At 36.7% G+C, this 22,995-nt stretch overlaps 1 protein-coding gene across 1 annotated transcript in view; it reads left to right on the top strand.

Moving 5' to 3' along the window:
* Nucleotides 1-22,995, top strand: part of CCHa2-R (CCHamide-2 receptor) — a 113,549-nt gene that overhangs the window by 52,731 nt on the left and 37,823 nt on the right. The window contains exons 2-4 of the mRNA XM_067777346.1: nt 6,219-7,026; nt 21,046-21,265; nt 21,365-21,540. Coding sequence (XP_067633447.1) covers nt 6,590-7,026; nt 21,046-21,265; nt 21,365-21,540 — 833 coding nt within the window. The 5' untranslated portion in view covers nt 6,219-6,589. The remainder of the gene's footprint in view (nt 1-6,218; nt 7,027-21,045; nt 21,266-21,364; nt 21,541-22,995) is intronic.

Below are 22,995 nucleotides of genomic sequence, written 5' to 3'. Positions count from 1 at the left end.
ATGCAATAATAAGAAAAAACTCCCATAGCTGGTGCGGGGATCGAAATATTTCAAAAAATCATATTTATGGACCGATTTGGCTCATATCTGGAACACATAATGCATACCGTATGGTAGAAGTGACCTCAAAATATTTTGGAGTTCGAGGAGGGACAAGCATACATGGCGCAGAGTCCAGTAAAGTCTTTGGAAGGATTATGTATTGAGGACTTAGATTGCAAAAAATTGTCAGGAAAGAGTCCCTGTAATAATGAGCTACTAAATGAACTAAATAGAATGAGAAATAATAGGCAATTAAATAAAGACTAAAAACTTGAAAATAAAATAATAATAACAAAAAATAAAACAAGTAAGGAAGGCTAAGTTCGGGTGTAACCGAACATTACATACTCAGTTGAGAGCTGTGGAGACAAAGTAAGGGAAAATCATCATGTAGTAAAAAGAACCTAGGGTTACCCTGGAATGTGTTTGTATGACATGTGTATCAAATGGAAGGTTTTAAAGAGTATTTTAAGAGGAAGTGGGCCATAGTTCTATAGATGGACGCCATTTAGGGATATCGCCATAAAGGTGGACCAGGCCTGACTCTAGAATTTGTTTGTACCATATGGGTATCAAATGAAATGTGTTAATGATAATTTTAAAAGGGAGTGGGCCTAAGTTCTATAGATGGACGCCTTTTCGAGATATCGCCATAAAGGTGGACCAGGGGTGTGGCGCCTCTAGAATTTATTTTGTACCATATGGGTATCAAATGAAAGATATTAATGAGTATTTTAAAAGGGCGTGGGCCTAAGTTCTATAGATGGACGCCTTTTCGAGATATCACCATAGAGATGGACCAGGGGTGACTCTAGAATTTCTTTGTACGATATGAGTATCAAATGAAAGGTGTTAATGAGTATTTTAAGAGAGCGTGGGCCTTAGTTCTATATGTGGACGCCTTTTCGAGATATCGCCATAAAGGTGGACCAGGGGTGACTCTAGAATTTGTTTGTACGATATGGGTATCAACTGAAAGGTGTTAATGAGTATTTTAAAAGGGCGTGGGCCTAAGTTCTATAGATGGATGTCTTTTCGAGATATCCCCATAAAGGTGGGCCAGGGGTGACTCTAGAATTTGTTTGTACGATATGGGTGTCAAGCGAAAGGTGCTAATGAGTATTTTAAAAAGGAGTGAGCCTTAGTTCTATATGTGGACGCCTTTTCGAGATATCGCCATAAACGTGGACCAGGGGTGACTCTAGAATGTGTTTGTACGATATGGGTATCAAATTAAATGTATTAATGAGGGTTTTAAAAGGGAGTGGCCCTTAGTTGTATATGTGAAGGCGTTTTCGAGATATCGACCAAAATGTGGACCAGGGTGATCCAGAACATCATCTGTCGCGTACCGATAATTTATTTATATATGTAATACCACGAACAGTATTCCTTCCAAGATTCCAAGGGCTTTTGATTTCGCCCTGCAAAACTTTTTCATTTTCTTCTACTTAATATGTTTTTTCTAAAGTTATATTTCGCGTCAATAAACCAATCAAATTACCATGTTTCATCCCTTTTTTCGTATTTGGTATATAATTATGGCATTTTTTTCATTTTTCGTAATTTTCGATATCGAAAAAGTGGGCGTGGTCATAGTCGGATTTCGGCCATTTTTTACACCAATACAATGTGAGTTCAGATAAGTACGTGAACTGAGTTTAGTAAAGATATATCGATTTTTGCTCAAGTTATCGTGTTAACGGCCGAGCGGAAGGACAGACGGTCGACTGTGTATAAAAACTGGGCGTGGCTTCAATCGATTACGCCCTTTTTCACAGAAAACAGTTATCGTCCTAGAATCTAAGCCTCTACCAAATTTCACAAGGATTGGTAAATTTTTGTTCGACTTATGGCATTAAAAGTATCCTAGACAAATTAAATGAAAAAGGGCGGAGCCACGCCCATTTTGGAATTTTCTTTTATTTTTGTATTTTGTTGCAACATATCATTACTGGAGTTGAATGTTGACATAATTTACTTATATACTGTAAAGATATTAAATTTTCTTTTAAAATTTGAATTTAAAAAAAAAAAAATTTTAAAAAGTGGGCGTGGTCGTTCTCCGATTTTGCAAATTTTTATTAAGCAGACATACAGTAATAAGAGTAACGTTCCTGCCATATTTCATCATGATATCTTCAACGACTGCCAAATTACAGCTTGCAAAACTTCTAAATTGCCTTCTTTTAATAGTGGGCGGCGCCACGCCCATTGTCCAAAGTTTTACTAGTTTTCTATTCTGCGTCATAAGTTCAACTCATCTACCAAGTTTCATCTCTTAATCCATATTTGGTAATGAATTTTCGCACTTTTTCGATTTTTCGAAATTTTCGATATCGAAAAAGTGGGCGTGGTTATTGTCCGATATCGTTCATTTTAAAAAGCGATCTGAGATGAGTGCCCAGGAACCTACATACCAAATTTCATCAAGATACCTCAAAATTTACTCAAGTTATTGTGTTAAGGGACAGACGGACGGACATGGCTCAATCGAATTTTTTTTCGATACTGATGATCTTGATTTATGGAAGTCTATATCTACCTCGATTCTTTTATACCTGTACAACCAACCGTTATCCAAGCAAAGTTAATATACTCTGTGAGCTCTGCTCAACTGAGTATAAAAAAAATAAAAGCTTTACACGCGTCAAATTTCTATTGATAGTCATAAGTAAAACCAACTGAACCTTAATCAGGTTATGCTACGCCTCACATTTTGGGAAAATTCACGCGCCCAATGCTTTTATTTAATTGTCTGATCAACGCCCTAGATTGATGAGGAGTGTGATGACTAATACCTAGGACCTACCTAATTATTTGCTAGCTTTTAGTATTATTATTACTTCATGTAGGTATTGTTTTCAATAAAGCCGTTTAACTTAAAAATTTTTTTTAAATTATTTTACATATTGATACGCTCTAATGTACATAGTTATCTTTTTCCATTTATAAAGATAGTTTTCACCAGCAAAATGTTTTCCATACTTCGACATTCGTTTAGTATTTCTTGTTTATTATCTAATGGCCTTCAAAGCACAAGAAAACGGTGTCGCATTGGCTTTTGTTGTCTAAATAAATATGTCAGTGTAAGCATTAGCCACCAGCTGTTTGGGCTGTTACAAGAAGGCAAAACTAACAAATGCATGCAATGTGTAGTGAATGCTTGGATTTCCTTCACCTTGCAGCAAATATATTACGCAATGTTTTTGTTTTTTGAATAATTTAGCTTTTATGTCCGTACTTCCGGGTTTATCCTGAATTTGATTGCCTATTGTATCGCTGATATATATAGTAAGCTCTGTTGTTTTATTTTTCTTAGTTGCTTTTGAGTATCTTCCTGTTACAAATGTTTGTAGAAATAGTTTATATAATGATATTAGTTGTTAATAGAAGTCATTATGAAGATAAAATAGTAATCATTTATGTGGTCATACGAGCGCAAACGAAAGCCCATTTTGGCAGGGGTTTGAGATCGATGTGGAGGAAAAAAAAAAAATGTCTATTGGCAACCCTGGTTAGTTAGCGCACAAAGCGCAGTGAGAATTTTTATCAAATTTCGTCAAATAAACTCAGAAAATAAGTATGAAAGATTTTATGAAATTTTGTCAATAAAACTCTTTTTTTTTCATAAATAAAAAACGTCTTTGAATTTTGTAACTCAAACTAAACAAACCCATCTCAAAAATGTTTTCGAAAAGCTTGGAATGCTCGTAAAAGTTTTATAAATTTATTTAACGAAATTTTATAAAAATTCCCACTGCTTTTTTTCTATTCGCTACTCTATATGTATATACATATATATATGTATTTGCAACTTTCACGTTTCGTAAAACAAGTCTTTTAAGTTCCTGTAGAAGGTGAAAACCTCCGTTGTGAACGGAGTCACTTAGTGACCTCAGGGCTTCTACAGCGTGGGGTTGGGTTCTTTTTAAACAGAGCTTTAGAGAGCCAACTGGGAGTACAGTCATAATTTCCTCTATAATTTAGAAGGTCTTAATGAGCCTGCGTAAAATCATCGGAATGGGTCCTGCGCCATTCAGGTACCTGCGAGTAGTGGATAGAGAAATGAGCTTAAGCGAAATGCCTTCTCTATTAACTATTTTATTTTAACAAATCGATAACAATTCTATAATGTTTTTATAACAAATTGATTTCGTCGATTAAAAAACTTTAACATTTCGATATAAAATCAATAAGCTTTCGTTATCCAGTTGATATTTCTTCGATAACAAATCAATAACTTTTCAATGACAAATATATACGTTTTCCATGGCAAATCGATAACTTTTGGATAATAAATTGTTATCGTCGATTACAAACCGCTAATACGCCGATATAAAATCCATAACTTTTCAAAAGCAAATCGACTTTTTTTGATACAAAATTTATATTTTTTTCGATAACAAATCGATAACTTCCTCATAATAACTCGATGTTTTTTCGGTAACTTATACATAAATAAATCGATAGACAACCCTTCTGTAAAAAACCCGATAACTCATCGAAAACGTTATTTTACCGATAAAAAATATATAACACATCGTTAGCAAATCGATAAATCATGTATATAAAACAATATGGATAATAAACTGATAATTTGACTTAACGAAAAGGATAACAAGCAAATAACCCATCGATAAACATTTGAGAGCTGGTCAATAAAGCTTGTTATCGATAACAAATCGCTAACACTTCGATAACAAATCCGTAACAAACTGCCTGGTTTCAGTTCCCGTTCCGGTTTCGATATTGGTTTTACATCTTTACTTTTCTTTCCTCTCTTACTTTTTTTTCCACTCCCTAACATTACGCCTACACTCACCCTATGCTTACATTTTGTAGTCTCTCATGCCATAAGAAAAGATATTTATGCACCCAAAATATTTATGTAAATGTATTACGTAAAATTCGTCTTAACTGACGTCAATTGGATGCATAAACTAATCCCTTTTTCTGCCGGAAGTCTTCCTCTACCTACCTCCCAACTGATAAGAGGGCTCCGCGTCAGAAAGTATTGCTATCGACACACATATTTGGAAGCAATAGAAGGGGAATATCTTCACTAAGCGTGGAGAGACATTAAGTGCTTAGTTTTACGTGAGTATCTGCCATTGTTGGCATAATTCCACGTTATATCCAAACATACATGTCCAGCGCCCAAGGCTTTTTTTAATTTGGTCCCAATCGATGATGTGAGTGGACTTACCTACACCTTGGTGGGATTGGAGGCCTGTATAGCACCTATTCAATTCTAAGAGTCATAACACCCTGTTGCAATGCAATGTTCGGGCTAACCAACTCTTACCGCATTAGGACATCAACCTCAGTCACGACGATGCTCCCGAACGGCCTACCGTAAATGAGAAAAAACAAAGAAAGCTTACTAAATCAGGGGGGATCCACGTCATACACAGAGTATGAAGAGACAGGTAGGAAAAGTCCTAAACGCACTTGGTACCTGTTTAGGGAACGCAAGTTTACACCCTTTTTACGACTACAAATTTCAAACTAACCTTAAAATAATGCGTTCTATACGCAGCCTAAAAAATGAGTAGAAAACGATTCGATACGCTTAAATTTTATTTCGTTTTTACAGTTTTGCTAAATAAACGAAATTTTACTTCCAAAAAGCATGCCATTCCCCCAGCCACTAAGTCGCAAAACTAAATTCCAATAAACTAAAAACTACGAAAAATGAATAAAAAATAAATAAATGTAAGGCGCGATAACCTCCAAAAAGATCTAAGGCCGAGCTTCTCTTTCAATTTGCGCCGTGTTCCTCTGGATTTTTCCTACAAATTGGCCGGACGGGGCCCTACATGTTTTATGCCGATTCCGAACGGCATCTGCAAGGCCGATGAGTTTTCATTGAGAGCTTTTAATGGCAGAAATACACTCGGAGTGCTTGCCAAACACTGCCGAGGGGCGACCCCGCTTAGAAAAATTGTCGTCTAATTGAAAAACCTTATTTCTAAAATGTTGTTGTTGCTTTGCACGGGGTGTGAACCCAGGGCATTCGGTGTGGTAGGCGGAGCACGCTACCATCACACCACGGTATCCGCAATAAAAAAAAAATGAATAAACCAATATAAATTTAAATAAATTTCTTTCTATTTCTATTCACTTTTGTTAGTAGTTGGCAGCTATAAAATGTTTAACAATTTTTATTTCAGCAAATAAATACACAACAATGTAAGTAAGCTGCTTACCAACCGCAACATCAAAATACACACCACAAAAAAAAAAAAAAAAAAAAAAAAAATTACTAAAACATTGCCACAATGTCAGGCGACATGAGGCACGTCGAAAACTATAACAAGGCTCATATAAATCCACTTGAATACAAAAACAATACAAAGCGCTTAAGTACATACAAATAAATATACAAAAGTTGAGCGCATCAGACAGCAAAGAACAACAAATACATATCACAATAATAACCCCTTTGTAAACGGATGAAAGCAAAGTGCGCCTCATACATCTCATCAAATATTCAGTTGGCAGTTGTATTGTGACAACGCCAATCAGCGTAGACTTCATCAACATGCTCATCTCACAGCCACCACCAGCAACCGTTCCATCTCCAGCAGCAGCAGCATTCAACAATACTGAAATTCCATATATTTCGAATACAACATCACATACATATTTTGTTGATGTTGCTAGCCAAATTTTAGCTGCTGCTGTAAGTAATATAACGTCATCAGGCAACAGTTTTATCGAAACACAATACAATAACAAAAGTGAATCGAATATTTGGTTGTTGACGAATGATGGGAATGATGCAAGTAGTGATGTTAACGAAATTGATGATGATACGGAAATCGATCCAGCTACAGATTATGTGCCACCAGACCAGCGACCTGAAACATATATTATAACGGTACTATTTGCACTCATCTTTATTGTAGGCGTTTTGGGTAATGGCACTTTGGTGATAATATTTTTTCGACATCGTTCAATGCGTAACATTCCAAACACGTAAGTTGTTGAATACGTGTGCTTATGTATGAACATGTGTGTGTGTGTGTGTGTGAATATTAAAAATGGAAGCCATTTCCCAGCGCGAAACAGACTGGTATGGGAATATAGACAGAAACGTATCGAAGTCTATGAATTACAAAATGATAGACATTTAATTGAAAATTGCCGTGGTTTTATGTTTTTTTTTTATTATCCATAAAATTAAAAGCCCTATTTTGTTTGTTGTTGTTGCTGTGTTGAGAATGTTTGGCCCCATTCAATGAGTACGACCACTCACAAATTGCCGTCAAAGTCCTCTAACGGGAGTCCAAGGAAACTAGCAGTCTCAACAGGATTGGGCCATAGGGAAGTTGGTGTTAGAGGCATAGGTTCCACATTACAATTGAAAGGATAGTTGATGTCATGTGTCGACACATCGCATGCAGGCCATACATTACGTGTGTCGGGGTTGATTCCGAACAAGTAAGAGTTTAACCTGTTACAGTATTCAGAACGAAGCTGTGCCAGGATCATTCGTGTCTCCCTTAGTAGTTTGTTTTCTTCTTCTGTAAGAGTAGGATAGTGTGTATTGATAACGGGGTTAAAAGGGCGCGTCCAGGCAAAGGCGTTAACGTTTCTGAACGACTGTGTAGGTAGGTGCCGGATACCATCATAGTGCTTATTGAGATGTTCGTTTAACCCTTTTGTAGGCAAAGCTAGATCTAGCAGTTGATTGCTAGGGTGTCCACGTTTGGAAATTATGCATGCTCAGTGTTGGATTCTTATTATTTTCATTTAACTTTGTGTTTAAGTTACTTTGAATTTTGTAATTTTGAAATGTTTTACCAATTTTTAATATTCAATATTGATTTTGTGATTATCAAAAATGTTCATTACAAAAAGAAATTGTGTTGAATATAAACTTAATAAAAGATAAATATCTATCAAAATAAAAATTACATTTTATAAAATAATATACATATATTAAATAGAAATTTATTAATTTAGTCGGATCTGTATATTCAGTACGAGAAAGTCGCGTATACGCCTAGTTGTTACACGGAAAGTCTAAACAACATATTTCATATAACCACACTCAGCATTTCGCTATGCTCTTTAATATTGAGCACTTTCGTTTTGTAGATGATCTTCAGGGGTCATAAGGAATAATCCAGTGGCAGTTCTGAGTGCAGCATTTTGATAGGCCTGCAGCCTCTTTCAGTTTGTGTTTTCAAGACCATGTGACTAAACTGGTGACGCGTAGCACATGAGCGGCCGGCCTATTGCTTTGTTCGTGGTTAGCAACGTTCTGTTTTCCCCACGTACTGCCAGCAAACGACTTTAGTTCTTTTAATAGGGCTAACCATTGCCTGGCCTGCGAAATGCTTCTGGTCCAGACGATCGATTGTATGGGATATGTACTATAAATACGACAGATCTCTACGATGTTTTTAGACAACAATATGTAATGTATAGAGAAGCAAGCGGTAAAAATGGAGCTAATATCTCATAAATTGAGGAAGATATGGTAAAAAAAAAAAAAAAATTAAAAGCCATTTACCTTCGAGGAGATTTAGGCCAAGCTTCTCTTCGAGTTTGCTGCGTGCTCCTTTTTATTTTTCCCTTGTAATTGTTTTACGCCAACTCCGAACTACAGCTGCAAGACAAGAGGAGTTTTCACTGAGAAGCTTTTTATGGCAGAAATACATTGTGGTGGTTTGCCAAACCAACGTCGATGGGGGACCCGCTTAGAAAAACTGTTTGTTCTATTTGAAAATACTTTTGTCAAAATTTTCTCTGTTGCTTTGCTTGGGACTAGAGCTCGAGGTCTTCAATGTCGTAGGCGCCTAATCTTATCTTTCTTGCGCTTTTAAAGTTAATTGACTCTATTTGAAGAGTTCATATAGCCAATTGAACTTTTGAAGTAAGTGGTCACAGCGTGAATTGACCCGCTAATGGCCGTTGTCGTTATATCACCCCACTAATTTATTCTGGTATAATTTCAACGTAAAAGCTGCTTATGGACATCAGCGCCATACATTTCTTTCAACTAAAAGCCTAGCAAAAATTTGGATTAAAAAGTTTGTGTTCTTCTTACCTTATGTTTGGGTTTCCCCTCAATGACAAATCGCATAAATAACTATTTTAACTAAACGTATAATCTATCCTGCGGTGCTTTTTCGATTCTGTGCTGATTTCAAATCAGTAAAACCAAGGCGTTTTTCCCGAAATGGTCTTAAGGCAAAAAGAAAATTTTCTAAACGACCATTACGTCACATATAAAATAGGTCATAACATCAGCTGACCTTATGGTAAATAAAGTCGTCATAAAGTCAATTGACCTCATGGTAATTTGAAGTCGTTATTTAACATGCTGATAAGGCCAATTGACTTTATGTTCATTTAAAGTGATAACTTGGTCTTTTAAGTGACCTTATGTCACGTCATCACTTGCTGAACTATCACTAGATTAGGGGATTGTTTTGGGATCAATCATTGCTATGTTGGAGCTTTTTGGAGTTATTTACAGTACTCATTTTTCTCTTCGGTTCGTAGTTGAAACTCTTTGGCTTTCGCGTAAAAGGCGCTGACGATGATTACCGTTTAACCATTTTCTCGGGCCTTGTCCTCACTATTACCATGCTTCTGTTGGATCTCCAGTATGCCATCGTTGAGCAATAAGTAGCGTCACATTATTATAATGTGCAAAAATCGCATTCAAATGGTTGCGTTTTTGGTGCCACAGTGTGTTTGGTTTGTGACTCAGATTTTAATGCCTATTTGTGTAGCACGGCCTCTTATTCCTCTTACAGCTTAGAACAGTTTGGCGCAGATTTTCTTCTACGTACGACTTTTATGTTGACGTGTTTGCCATCAGGGTTTTTGTTACGCCTACGCATGCATATTCGCATACGTCGTCAAGGTCATGGCTAACCACTTTTCCGACGGGGTTGCTAGTGCGTGAGAATGGGTGATGTGCAAAATGTATGTGTGATTTATTTAAGATATTATTTCAGCGTTTTATCAACAACAAATACGATTAAGGTTCTATAAAAATTATTTAGATATTTGTATACTAACAATAACCATAGTAATAACAATGTAAAATTGGGTAGTCTGAAACTAAAAGAATTGATATACACAAAAGGATCCGAAGAGGCGTGGTTCTTAAAAAACTTCACTATACTGTGTAGTTGGTAGTCAGTTGTTTCAGATAAGACGCGCAATTTTTTAGATATCTCTATGGAAATTGATAGGCGAATTTATTTTTTGTTTATATCAGTCATTACCCAGAATTTATAGGATTACATTGTACGTACATTTGATGGAATATTGCCTACACATACTAAAACCCACATCCAGACCCTAGAAAATAGTAAGAATGCTATGGTATTTTTAGGTCAATATCCAAAAATGTTTCAAGGATTTTTGTACTGACTGGACACAGCCTTCTGGCGTCACATGCCTTTAAAATAGGCTTGGTCAGTAGTGGCAGATGTAGGAAGTACAGGATGAAGGAGAAAAAAATCGTTTTGTGCTCATGCACTCCAGCTATTAGGAGTAATACAGCTGTCAGATCTAGAAGCAGCAAGTGGCATAGACCCTAAAAAGCTTCTAGTATTTGCTAAGAGGGCGGAGCTATTTTATAACAGAGTTCCTGGTTTTTAATATGATTATTCGTTTAATTAACTTCTGGTAACAATACGGACTCATTCAGTCTATGTGAGGTCCTCACGGAACGGTCAGTTCAACCTAACCTAAGAGTTTTTTAAATTTGTATAGAAGCTTAATCAAATAGCAAATATAAGCTTCACGATTATATTAGTTTCACTTTTTTACCTCTACAAAAAATTTGTACGTATACCAACAGAGGACCGGTAAGATACAAAGGCAGGAATACCTGGGAATGTCAGGCGCCGTGAGCAGCGCTCCTCAGTAAGCGCTTAATGTAATCTTTCATTTGACGCCTCTACAAGGCTCTTCGAATAAGAGAATCCAATATGTGGAAAGCACGGACACGCGACCATTCTGTACGATATTACGAAGGGACAATTAAACAGAATTATAACCGACCGAACATCCAAAACCGACCACATCACAGCGGTTTTGGATTTCGAGGTTCAGAGCATACGATATCCTTCAAGAGAGGAATGGGAAGAAGGCCTAAGCAATAGCAGGGGTATTACAATCTACGCCGACGGATCGAAAATGGAAAAGGGAACTGCAGCTGGAATGTACTCAACACATCTATAGTTAAGCCAATTATTCCGACTTCCTGACGCATGCAGTGAATTCCAGGCCGAGGTCTATGGCATAGACAGAGCAACAAAGCTACTTCAATCAATGTTACAATCTTTGTCGACAGCCAAGCCGCCTTAAGGGCGTTAGAGTCCGACATGATAAAATCGCTGGGCACAGCGGTATTGAAGGGAATTAACTCGCAGGTGAGATGGCTAGGAAAGGTTCCGATTTGGACAAACTGCGAAGTCCTTATGGTCATGCTTGGATAGGAAAGGCACCAGCTTCCTTCCCAAACTGAACAAATCCGCGGTGAGGGTACTTACGGCTGTCATCACAGGTCATTGTGCTATCGCACCAATGCTTCGACGGTGCCGAATACCAACAAGCTCCCTCTGCAGAAGTTGTCAGAATAAGGAGGAAGAGAAGTCGATCTACCACTCTCTCTGCCGATGCCCGGCATCAAAGAAGAATACTCAAATATCTGGGATTTCGGATTTTCGACAGCCTGGCAGAGGTTGGGAAACCTGAAAATGAACAAATCTGCGGTGAGGGTATTTACGGGTGTCATCACAGATCATTGTGCTATAGCACCAATGCTCCGACGGTGCCGAATACCAACAAGCTTCCTCTGCAGAAGCTGTCAGGATGAGGAGGAAGAGTAGTCGATCTACCACTATCTCTGTCGGTGTCCGGGACTCCAAAGAAGAAGGTTCATATTTCTGGGCTCTCGGTTTTTCGACAGCCTGCCAGAGGTTGGGACGTCTCGCTTCTTCTTGGATTCATCAGCGAAAGCAAATGGTTCGTTGAGGACCACTAGGAGGTAATAGGGTTAAATGATTGTGCCGCTATCCTGCACTTACTGAGGGCATTCACAATGGGCAAAAATATCTACGCACGCCCTCTTAACCTATCCTGTACCCACTGGTACCGGTATTTCAGGTAGTACAGATATGTTTGTGTGTAATTGGCTGGTTTGAAAAAAAAAACGTGTTTATTCCTGTTCATATACTTTGCATTGACAGTTACAGATTTATGCACTTTTCAATATTGAAAAAAAGGTGGATTTGATGTTGCTCCTTTGCAATGACGTAGCAAATTCATAGCCGTGTATTTTGTTAGTGTATTGTAAAAAATGTGTAGTATACACATGTTGGCAATGCCATGATGCTAGACTAGAAGCTGGAGTGGTATGAAATATAAGGAATTTCGTGCCGAAATTTAATATAACGTTGAACTTTCTCTTTCTCAAATTCGTAAGTAATAAAGCTAACCTTGATATTTAGGACAAACTGGTATTAAGTGGTTATATGTGTGGATGACAGACAGAAATACTTATTATAATGATGCACTTAATTTACCACAACGTTTATCTAATTGGGTGGAGATCGACATTGATTTTGATTTACTGCTGTTTTTTTGGTACAAGAACTTTTTTTTTGTTTATTAAGGACACTCAACTTTTTGAGCTTCAAAGTTGTAGAGAAAGGTACGAAGACGACTTGAAATTGGTTTTTTTGTGCGTCATTTGCTAAGAAAAGTTGTTCAAGTTAATGAGAAACTTTGTTCTTTTTTCGGATACGGAGCGAAAAATTACAAACAATTTGAAATATTACATAACCACTCATAGATATGCCGTGGTGTATAAGTATGTATGCATTATGGCTTTACAGGGTAGTGATGACAAAAACTTGCACTTTTAATGGGTGAGAAATGTGTTTTTGCGTTTATTATTTTTTAGAATTTTTAAAATTTTTTGGGTTTGTTCTGAAGTGTATACAGGTTTCTATTTCTAATGTATATTGGAACCATCTTCCATCATACCTAGGGATGGGAAAAATGTAATTACCCATATGGTAAATACACAGTAAACTAGTTATATATGTATGATAAAAATGGATAAATACCCCAGTATGTACTCAAAATAAGAATATTTACACACAAAATCAATCCAAATTATATGCGATATATACTATTGTAACGAATTTTATACACCTTCTGCTAACGCTCGAATCGCTGAACTGTCGAATAAATAACTCCAATATTCAGTACAGCAAAATGGTCTTTATTTAGACTACTTTGGGAGTAGTACAATTATCGCGTTCGTCACTTATAGCGTTTAAAATCAAACCGATTGATTATTCCTCAGCTTGCGCTGCCTTTATACGCTCTGTTTCCACGTTCACATATTGCTCCCAAGGTCTAGACTTTTCACGAACATGCCTTCTGGAACAGTTGTATCTCATACTTGGTTTTTTAGCCATATGCGTGTGTATATGTGAGTAACAACTTCTGCTGATGATAACGTGATATGTGATTGCTTCTCTTTCTTCAAGCTTCTGGTTATGTATGGCTGCTTGCTATGATGTTTTCATGTACATAAGTGCGGCTGCTTGCTTTATTGTTGTTGTGCATTTATTTGGTAGCAGCATAGTGATCTATAGAACTGCTAATATTCGCCACACTATACTCGTGTAACTCAAAGGTCGCCATCGTTTGAACTATCTGTAATCCAGCGTCGGTGCAAACATTTTGATTTACCCAACAACCGATTAAAAAAAATATATCTAAATGGGAGCGTTTGCATTTATTATGCGGTCATTTGGTAGGCCGAATAAGTGTACTTTATTGTTTTCGTTGGTCGCTCTATATAAGCTTATTCTCATATATGAGTCTAAATAAGACTCACATATGACGCCTAGAACATTCATAAACAGCTTATATTTAGCCTCTTTTGGAATTCTTTCCGGCGTCATTTATGACTCCAATGAACTCTTATTATTGACACTTTTTTTTTGGTATGCGGCTCATAGTTTTATCGTAGCGCAGTTACAAAAGGTTCCATAATAAACATTTTTATAATTCTTACATTTCACACTTATTTTTAACTTATTTCGTATTTTTAAATTACGAGCGCCAAGAGAATGTTTGAGACGTTTTTTTTAGTATAAATATGCACCCACCCTACAAACATTGTCAAAGTGCTCACAATCCTGGTGTCCGGATACACACGAGTTCAAATTTCTTCCTAAATGCCCCGAAATAATGCCATTATAAGCATGGCTAGAAGCAATGCCAATTGCCAGTCTAAGCCCAAGTTTGCCCACTTCTATTCCGACATAAGTACTGATTGAACGTATGCAAAAGCTGCTTGTTTGAAATACTTATGAGTCCGTTGAAATGAGATGCGAACATCCTTCCATATAACAAAAATTTCATAAATGCTGCTTAAGCAAACTAGTTTTACAAATAATAAATTTTTGCAGTATTACTTGAAAATAAGCCCAATGCATACAACACCGAACAGAAAAACAGAAGTGAAATTTTTCTTTCAAATTTCCTCAGCACAATTCTTCTTGCAAAATTTTGGGAAAAAACTTCTATGAAGTTTGTTACTGAAACTTACTTACTTACTTAATTGGCGCTTAACCGTCTAAACTGAAACAATGCAACAATGCTAATTTATCTCAAAAATGTTTTCGAAAAAAATTTAAAATTCGAAAAATTTCCAACATTTTTTTTTTAAGTTTTCTGAATTGCTTTGAATGTGAAATTTTATAGTCTAATCAATTTTGGTCTAACAAAACCTCTAAAAATTTGTATTTCAAAAACGTTTTAGAAAACAATAGAAAATCCGAAAGGATTTTACGAACATTTCGAATTTTTTTTGAATTCAGAATTTTTTGGGTACGCAGTTTTGTAACCCAATCAATTTTAGTCTTAGAAAGTATAAGCTACAGGTCTCTCGAAATTAGCGTCTTAACGCTTTCGAAAAAAGTTCAACATTCGCGAAAATTCGAAGATTCGGATTTTCACGAAAATTCCGAATTTCTTTTTGAGTATGCAGTTTTGTAGCGCAATATTATTGAGTCTTACAAAGTGAAGTAAAAGGTTCTTTCAAAACTCGCATTTCACAAACTTGTTCGAAAAAATCGAAAATTCTAAAAAATTTCACGCAAATTTCAAACATAATTTTTTTTTGAAATTTTCTGAATTTTTCGAATATGCAGTTTAATAATCCAATATATTTTAGTCTAACAAAGTACAAATTAAAGTCTCTCAAAAGTTGCATCTCTAAAACTCGAAAGTTCCTAACATATCTTTTTGCAGTTTTCGAAATTTGTTTGAGTATGCAGTTTAATAGCTCAACCATTTTTAGTCTAGTACAAGTAAAGTAAGTTTTAGTCTAGTACAAGTAAAGTACTAGTTAAATGTCGCTCAAAAGTTGCATCTAAAAACGTTTTCGAAAACATTCGAAAATCCGTGAAAATTTTACGAACATTTCGAAGTTGTTCTTGAAGTTTGCCGATTTATTTCTGAGTATGCAGTTTTGTAGTACATAAAATTTATTCTTACAATATACAAGCTATAAGTCTCTCGAGATTCGCATCTCAAAAATAATTTCGAAAACTCGAGAAAGTTTTACGAACATTTCGAACTTTTTTTTTTTGAAGTTTTTAGTATGCAGTTTTGTAGCCCAATGAATTTTAGTCCGACAAAGTAAAAGCTAATGGTCTCTCGAAATTGGCATCTTATAAACGTTTTCGAAAAAATTCGAAAACGCGACGAAATTTCACGAAAATTTCGAACTTTTTTTGGAGTTCTCTAAACATTTTTGAGTATGCGGTTTTGTAGCGCAATAAGATTAAGTGTTAATAAGTACAAGTAATAGGTTCTTTCACAACTCGCATCTCAAAAACGTTTTCGAACAAATTCGAACACTCGAGAAAATTTTACGAATATTTCGAAATTTTTCTTTTTGAACCTTTTTGAATGTGCAATTTTGTAGCGCAATCAATTTCAGTCTAACAAAGTACAAGTATGGATTTCTTAAAATTCGCATACCAAAAACGTTTTCGAAAGAGTTCAAAAATTCGAACAATTTCTACGAACATTTCGAAAAATTTTTTGGAGTTCTCTGAACTAGTTCGAGTATGCAGTTTTGTAGCCCAATCAATTTAAGTCTTATAAATAAAAAGTTATAAGTCTATCAAAATTCGCATCTCAAAAAATGTTTTCGAAAGGGTTCGAAATATCGGAAAATGGAGTTCAGGTTTGCAACCCAATAAATTTTAGTCTAACAAAGTACAAGCCATAGGTCTTTCAAAATCGCTTATCAAAAACGTTTTCGAAAAAATTCGAAAAAGGTGCATCCCTCGAAGATCGCTCCGTAAACGTTCTAATAAGATTGAACGAGATTAAGAGTAAGGGGAAAAATTCAAAGGAGCTTTCCTAATAGCATACATATGTAGGTATAGTTCCGTCTGTTTTGATTGAATTTCAACCACTGGGCGTACTCTAGTTTGATAAAATCTGCCACTGCTTCTGTTCGCCCTTGTATATTCAACTTTAAGTATGATGCGGGTCTATAATGCAATATGGATTTGATATTGAATACATACATACATTGATGTTGTATTATATCTAAGTCATCTTGTTTAAGGTTATACATACGAAACAATATCGCATTAGTGATTTAGCATAAACTTAAATGCCTGCTTATTCAATATTTGTTTTATATTTGTATGGCTGTCGTTATGTATTCACATACATGCATTTATTATGCTTTTTGGCAAAATTCATCAAAGCCACGTTTCATTTTTTATGTTCGAAAAAATTAAATTCATCTTAAATATTTGAGCAAAATCATCACTTGTTAGTCACAGATATCTTAACGGCAGTAGACATGTAGACAGCTGATCTCCGCTACAATTGGCACCGGAATAACCACATCAATCAATAATTTTAATGGTGGCAGCAAAATAATAAATTTTTCCATTGCATAGTCATCACGAGTCAGTTTTGTTTCAGCAAATTTTTTGTTTGTTGATATTTTTGTTTGGTTTTTTTTTGCTCGTTTTTTAGTTTTTGCTTTTGTTTGTGTTATTGCCTGAGGACATACTATTCTCTTAAGCGCTTGACATCTCAGTACACAACGTTGTGTGGCCAATTCTTTGGATTTGTAGTTTTTCAAAGTTGTTGTGTCAGCCTGTGAGCAGTGTGCTTACAGTTATATCACTGCTGCTTGAAAATGCCACAATATTTGCTTAAAGATTGAACTCAATCTATTGTAAAGGTGATGTGAAAATTGTGTTGATTGTTTTTGTGCTTAATAGTGGCTGGAGGATTACAGCTTGAGTTTTCGATATGTACATGTAAGGTGACTAATAGACATGTGTGTATGTACATATGTATGTAAAAAAAAAAACTATGAGAATTAACACATGTAAATACAATGAATATTGACTTTCATAGAAAAGTTTTTGTGTGTTTTTTTTGTTTACACTAAAATAATGAACTTCCCCTAAAACAACACTATTTAGATGACATTGCAGTTTTAGTAGTGACAGAAAGACTGAGTCTGCACCAGGAGCTGTGTATTGTCGCTGTAGTAAGAATAAAATAATTAGTGACGAGTATTGGGATGAAGTTGCTAACTATAAGACAGAAGTGCTATTAGTGAGCCATACATGATATATGAACGTACTTTCTGGAAACATTTTAGAGCGGTGGAAGATAGTGTTGGTAAAGCTTGTGGAGCCCCTTAAACGAAGAATGCCTTACATTGGTGTTACAGGCGAAGCTATGCGGTAGCGCGGATAGAAATGGATTAGAAATGTCTATTCTTAAGGGAATGAACACAAGGGCTGAAAAAGAAACGGATAAGGAACAAAGGTTTATCGATAGTGGGTGACTGAATGTTCAACGCATACGGACTGAAAACAGGGTTAGACGATCTGAAGGGGAAGAGCGAGAATGAGATACACAAACTTATCGATTTGTTGTTTTAATTTTAAAAGGTAACCGACAGGCTAGAGGTAGTCCTTTATTCTATAAAACGTTTGCCACATGTCCTTGTAAAATTACCGATTCAATTTGCAATTTTCATCGCGCGTTACTCATACGCAATGGTGTACCTGCTGCATATTTAGACTCGACTTTTAAGTGCGAGTTTAAACTTCAGTTTATATTAACTAAAGTTTAACCCTGCCTTCTTTAAACTAATACGAGCAGGAAAATTTTATGTTATCAAATAAGGTTGCAAGGTTAAACTCTAGTCAACTAATTAACTGAAGTTTAAACTCGCACAAAAAACCGGGCCTTAGACATCATTGGTCGTTGCGTAGCAAGCCACACCAGTTATACCTTTTTAACGATAACTGACGTAAGTTAGGAGCACCAAGAGAAATCAACGCTACTTCCAGCCTCCTGTGCTGGCTGAGTGTAGGTCCTCTGTTATCAAATACGGATGTCGATAGCAATATTAAAACAGCTCATAAATATAAATGCATCGATACTAGCCGTCGGCATCACGAGCAGGAACATAAATCTTCAGAAGAAATTTCGTCTATGATTCTGAGCCGTACATCAGAACATGTGTGCTGAGGTTCTTGTTGAGCGTAATTTATTTTATTTTTTTCATAGAAAAGTACATTACTTTTCAATTGCCGACTCAGTCCAAAGTGGCATTTGTTGGCGCGAGTTATTCTCTGTTTGTTTTCTAGACGCACTTTGTATATGCTGTAATTGATGGTACCAAGATTGACGAAGTCCCTCACGATCTAGAATTTATATGCTTCAACATTGTCGTGGCTGCTAAGGTACCAACTCGTCGATTCTTTTATGCTCAGCGCACTAAAAAGTTAAAACTCCATACCCAACAGTTATTTAATGCTTGTTTGCCTAAGTGTCGGTTCAGAAATAAGTAGATTCTATAGATTGCTAGATTACTGCATCATATTGCAGGCGGAAATATACCCGTGAAGAAACCAGCAGTAGTCCTGGAGGAAGCGCGCTTAAGCTGCAGTCTCGTCAATATATATATTGATAGCAATTAAGGCAATCATCTCATACAGTACTTCATAAAGGATTGTCCCATGAATGCAGAAAAGCATCTGAAAAACTTCGCTCAGGCCGGACCATACATCTATACTGGGTTCCCGGTCGTAAAGGGATAGGAGGTAACGAAAAGGTCAATAACTTTGCAAAGGAGGGTGCAGCACTCACTGAATTGACGGCAGATAGCCAAATTCGTTTGGAAGAAATCTAAAGGAGTCAGGTTAGGAGGTAGCTGCCCTTATAAGGAGAGCTCACTTGGACACACGAAGATCCGTTGTGATACCACATACAATAAAATAAAATAGAATAACGGTGATGTAGATCTAGCTACTTAGAGAATCATTGGGTAGCAACCTTTGAAAAATCCTCGGGAGATCTGGCAAAAGCTGGGCAATGAAGCATAAAGTGAATTGGTTATTCCACCTCATCATCCCCCATACAGCTACAGCAGTATGGAGTTGAGTTTCCAGTATATTGAGGCGTACCGCATGGATACCCATGGGACAGTTCCCTGTCAAAACCCCAATGACCATTGATAGGTGAGCCTTAGTGAACCCAATTATTTCGGCAGACCCCTTGCCATCCACTTTCGCCCAGAAAGATTCTGCTACCCTGCAAGAGGTGCTGACCGCCCAACGTTTGCTGAGCTGACTCGAGGCCCAGCTATGGAGGAGCAAACCACGGGTGGCCAGCGGAATCCCGAAAACCCTACAGCCATCTTTATCCGGTTCAGTTGCACCGCTGCAGGTTAAGAGATCCGCTTGACAGTTACCCGGGATATCACTATGGCCAGGGTCCCAGATAATCTCAATTATAAAATAGTTCGATGCAATCGAAAGTGAACTCAGGCATTCCAAGACCACCCTCGATCGCACTGTAGCTGAACTCAAGGTCTTGATAGCCGCTTGGCTATCAGAGTATATGTTAAATTCCCTAGCCGTAGTAGCACTGGATAGCATTTCATCCATCGCATCCTTAATCGCAGCAACTTCCGCTCGCTTAGAATACACAGCAGTGATCAGCCAACTTAAGCTTGCGGCTTACATTTAGCTCTTGGCAAAAGACCCTCCGACCAACATTTCCATCCCGAACCATCCGTGAACAAGTTAACCTGTCAGGAGACAGGAGTTGCATATGATTCATCAAGCAGCAAAGGCATGGACAGAGAGTGCGTGGCTGCAAAATTTCTAAGATCATGTGCAAACCCTACGGTATGAGACTCACAAATTGCCTGAAGATAGAATACTTAAGGCTCACAATGGGCACACTAACTGGACACTACCTTCTAGCGGCTCATGTTTGTAAGTTAGAATTCGTCAGTAATAGCATGTAGGAAGTACGAAATGTAGGAAGAAACGGTTGAGCACGTTCTGTGTTCATGTCCTGTGCTCGCTAAGTCAAAGGTTCAGCTATTAGGTGCGGCAGAGCTACCAAATCTCGAGGCTAGTTCATTGAATACTTCTCGTACTTGCCAAGACGGTAGAGTAATTCTTTAACATAAATTCTGGTACCAGATTGGAGCTATTTCAATTGGTCGTCAAACAAATTCTGGTAACACTATGAACACATTCAATTATGTGAGGTCTTTATTGACCGCCCAGTTCAACCTAACCTAACCTTGCCTAAGAGCTACAAATAATGGTAATATAATAAAAAAGGAAAACAACTAAAGCTAAAATGTATAAAATCAAACCAAATGTAAACTTTGATAAACGTTCATGTCTTCATTGTACTATTTGCATATTCGATTTGTAAAGGCAATTTAGTTCCACACTTGCAAGTCACAGATGTATTTACGCTAATGATTGATTTGCGTACAAATTTACATATTTACATTTATATATTTATCATTACCAATGATTTGCTTTCATATTTGATAGCATCATTTATACGTTTTTATGCATTGATTTATCTCATTTTTTCGCACATTTTTTTCTTTTCTTTTTTTTACTTTTACAGCTACATTCTGTCATTGGCCTTGGCCGATCTACTCGTCATAATCATCTGTGTGCCATTGGCCTGCATTGTCTATACGCAGGAGAGTTGGACATTTGGCGCTGGAATGTGTCGCATTAGTGAGTGCTTTAAAGATATTTCATTTGGTGTTTCGGTATTTACGTTGACTGCTTTGTCCGGTGAGCGTTATTGTGCGATAGTGAATCCGTTGCGCAAATTACAGGTGAGTGACAGTTATTTAAATTGCAAATGTAGACTCAATTGAAATTTTGCAAATTTTCTTTAATAAATTTTTGTTTTATTTTCTATTTTTATTTGACAGACAAAACCTTTGACCGTTTTCACAGCCACAATGATTTGGTTGGCGGCAATTTTGTTTGCAATGCCATCGTTTGTAGTCTCTGATATTCAGGAGATACATATTTTGCCAAATAAAACAACAATAATTTTTTGTTCGCCATTCGGACGTAATCGCCCAAATTTGGAGTCGTATTCGCGGTAAGTCTGCCATTATTTTCGTAACTCAATGGTTTTCTTGTTTTAGTTTTTTTTATGGTCATTGTTATCAATTTGCATTTATCTTTGAAATGTGTTGCTCAAATTTTGTGAAAAGTTGTCAGTTCTGCTCTGACAAAAGATAAACAAAGCTTTTTTTTTTTTCAAACAAAGCCTAAAGCGTATTCAGGCGTAATTTGATAGCAAAATGTAAGCAACCAGTCCTTTTTTATCAGCGCCTTGTTAAGCGTCATTCATTTTATGATTGCATTTATGTGAATTTGAGGACAAGTAATTGGATAAAGGATTTGCTTAAACAAAAAAGGTTTAGCTAATAGCTGCACATTAGTCTTTGTCCAAAATGCTTATTTATGCTTGTCAGTTAAACATACTGTTGTTGTTTACATACAAACAAGTACATATATATCATCGCTCCCAGTTGTTGTTTGCTTGCAAGACCGACACGCTTCAGGAATTCGCGTGGAAGACTGACACCTTTAGTTGCTGGCGTGGAAGATTAACACGTTTCACTTCTTCGCGTGGAAGACTAACACGTTTCAGCTGTTCGCGCAGAAGAAACGTGTTATTCTTCCACGCGAACAACTGAAACGTGTTAGTCTTCAACGCGAGCAAGTGGAACGTGTCAATCTTCCACGGGTAGAAGTGCGAACAACTGAAACGTGCGAACAACTGAAACGCCTAGCGAACAGATGAAGCAGGTTAGTCTTCCACGCGAATAACAAATAGTTTTCCACGCGAACATGGATCGTGCTAGTCTTCCATGGAAAGTTAAAACGTGCTAGTCTTCCATAGGGCCGACGATATATTAGATTGGCAAACGTTTTTTTTTTACCTATTGTATAGTGAAAATATTGTACCGAATTTAGAGAAACTACGCTTATTGAAACCTTCTGCTCACGTTGGAATCGCTAAACTGTTGAATAAATCACTCCAATATTCTATATTGCAAAATGGTCTTTATTAGACTACTTTGGGTGTGGTACAATTATACTTCACAATTATACTTCACTTCGCAACTGATAGCGTGTTTAAATCAAACTGTTTACTGATTACTCAGCTTGCGCTGCTTTTATACTCCCCGTTGCTTCATTCGCAAATTTCTACTAAAGTCTAGACGTTTCGCCTTCTAGAATCTAGAATCTTGTTTACCAGCGATATACATGTATATTTCTAGTTTATGCGTTTCTCATAGTCATATGCGTGTGTATGTGTGAGCACGACGTCAGCTGATGACCGCAAGTGTGTGCGAGTAATATCTCTTCATTGCCTTGTATGTACGCGTGTAAATGGATTAAGTTCATGTGTTCATGTACGAGTGTCAGCTTGCTTTATTGTTGTTGTGCTTTATTCACTAACAGATTAGTGATGCTAAAATTCGGCACAAAATTATTCAGAGCATGAGCACCTGTTAAAAATTCAGCTTTTTCTTCTGTGGCT

The sequence above is a fragment of the Eurosta solidaginis genome, chromosome 3, assembly GCF_040869045.1.
Source record: "Eurosta solidaginis isolate ZX-2024a chromosome 3, ASM4086904v1, whole genome shotgun sequence".
Classification (NCBI taxonomy): Eukaryota; Metazoa; Arthropoda; class Insecta; order Diptera; family Tephritidae; genus Eurosta; species Eurosta solidaginis.
This window is presented reverse-complemented; position numbering and strand designations above follow the sequence as displayed.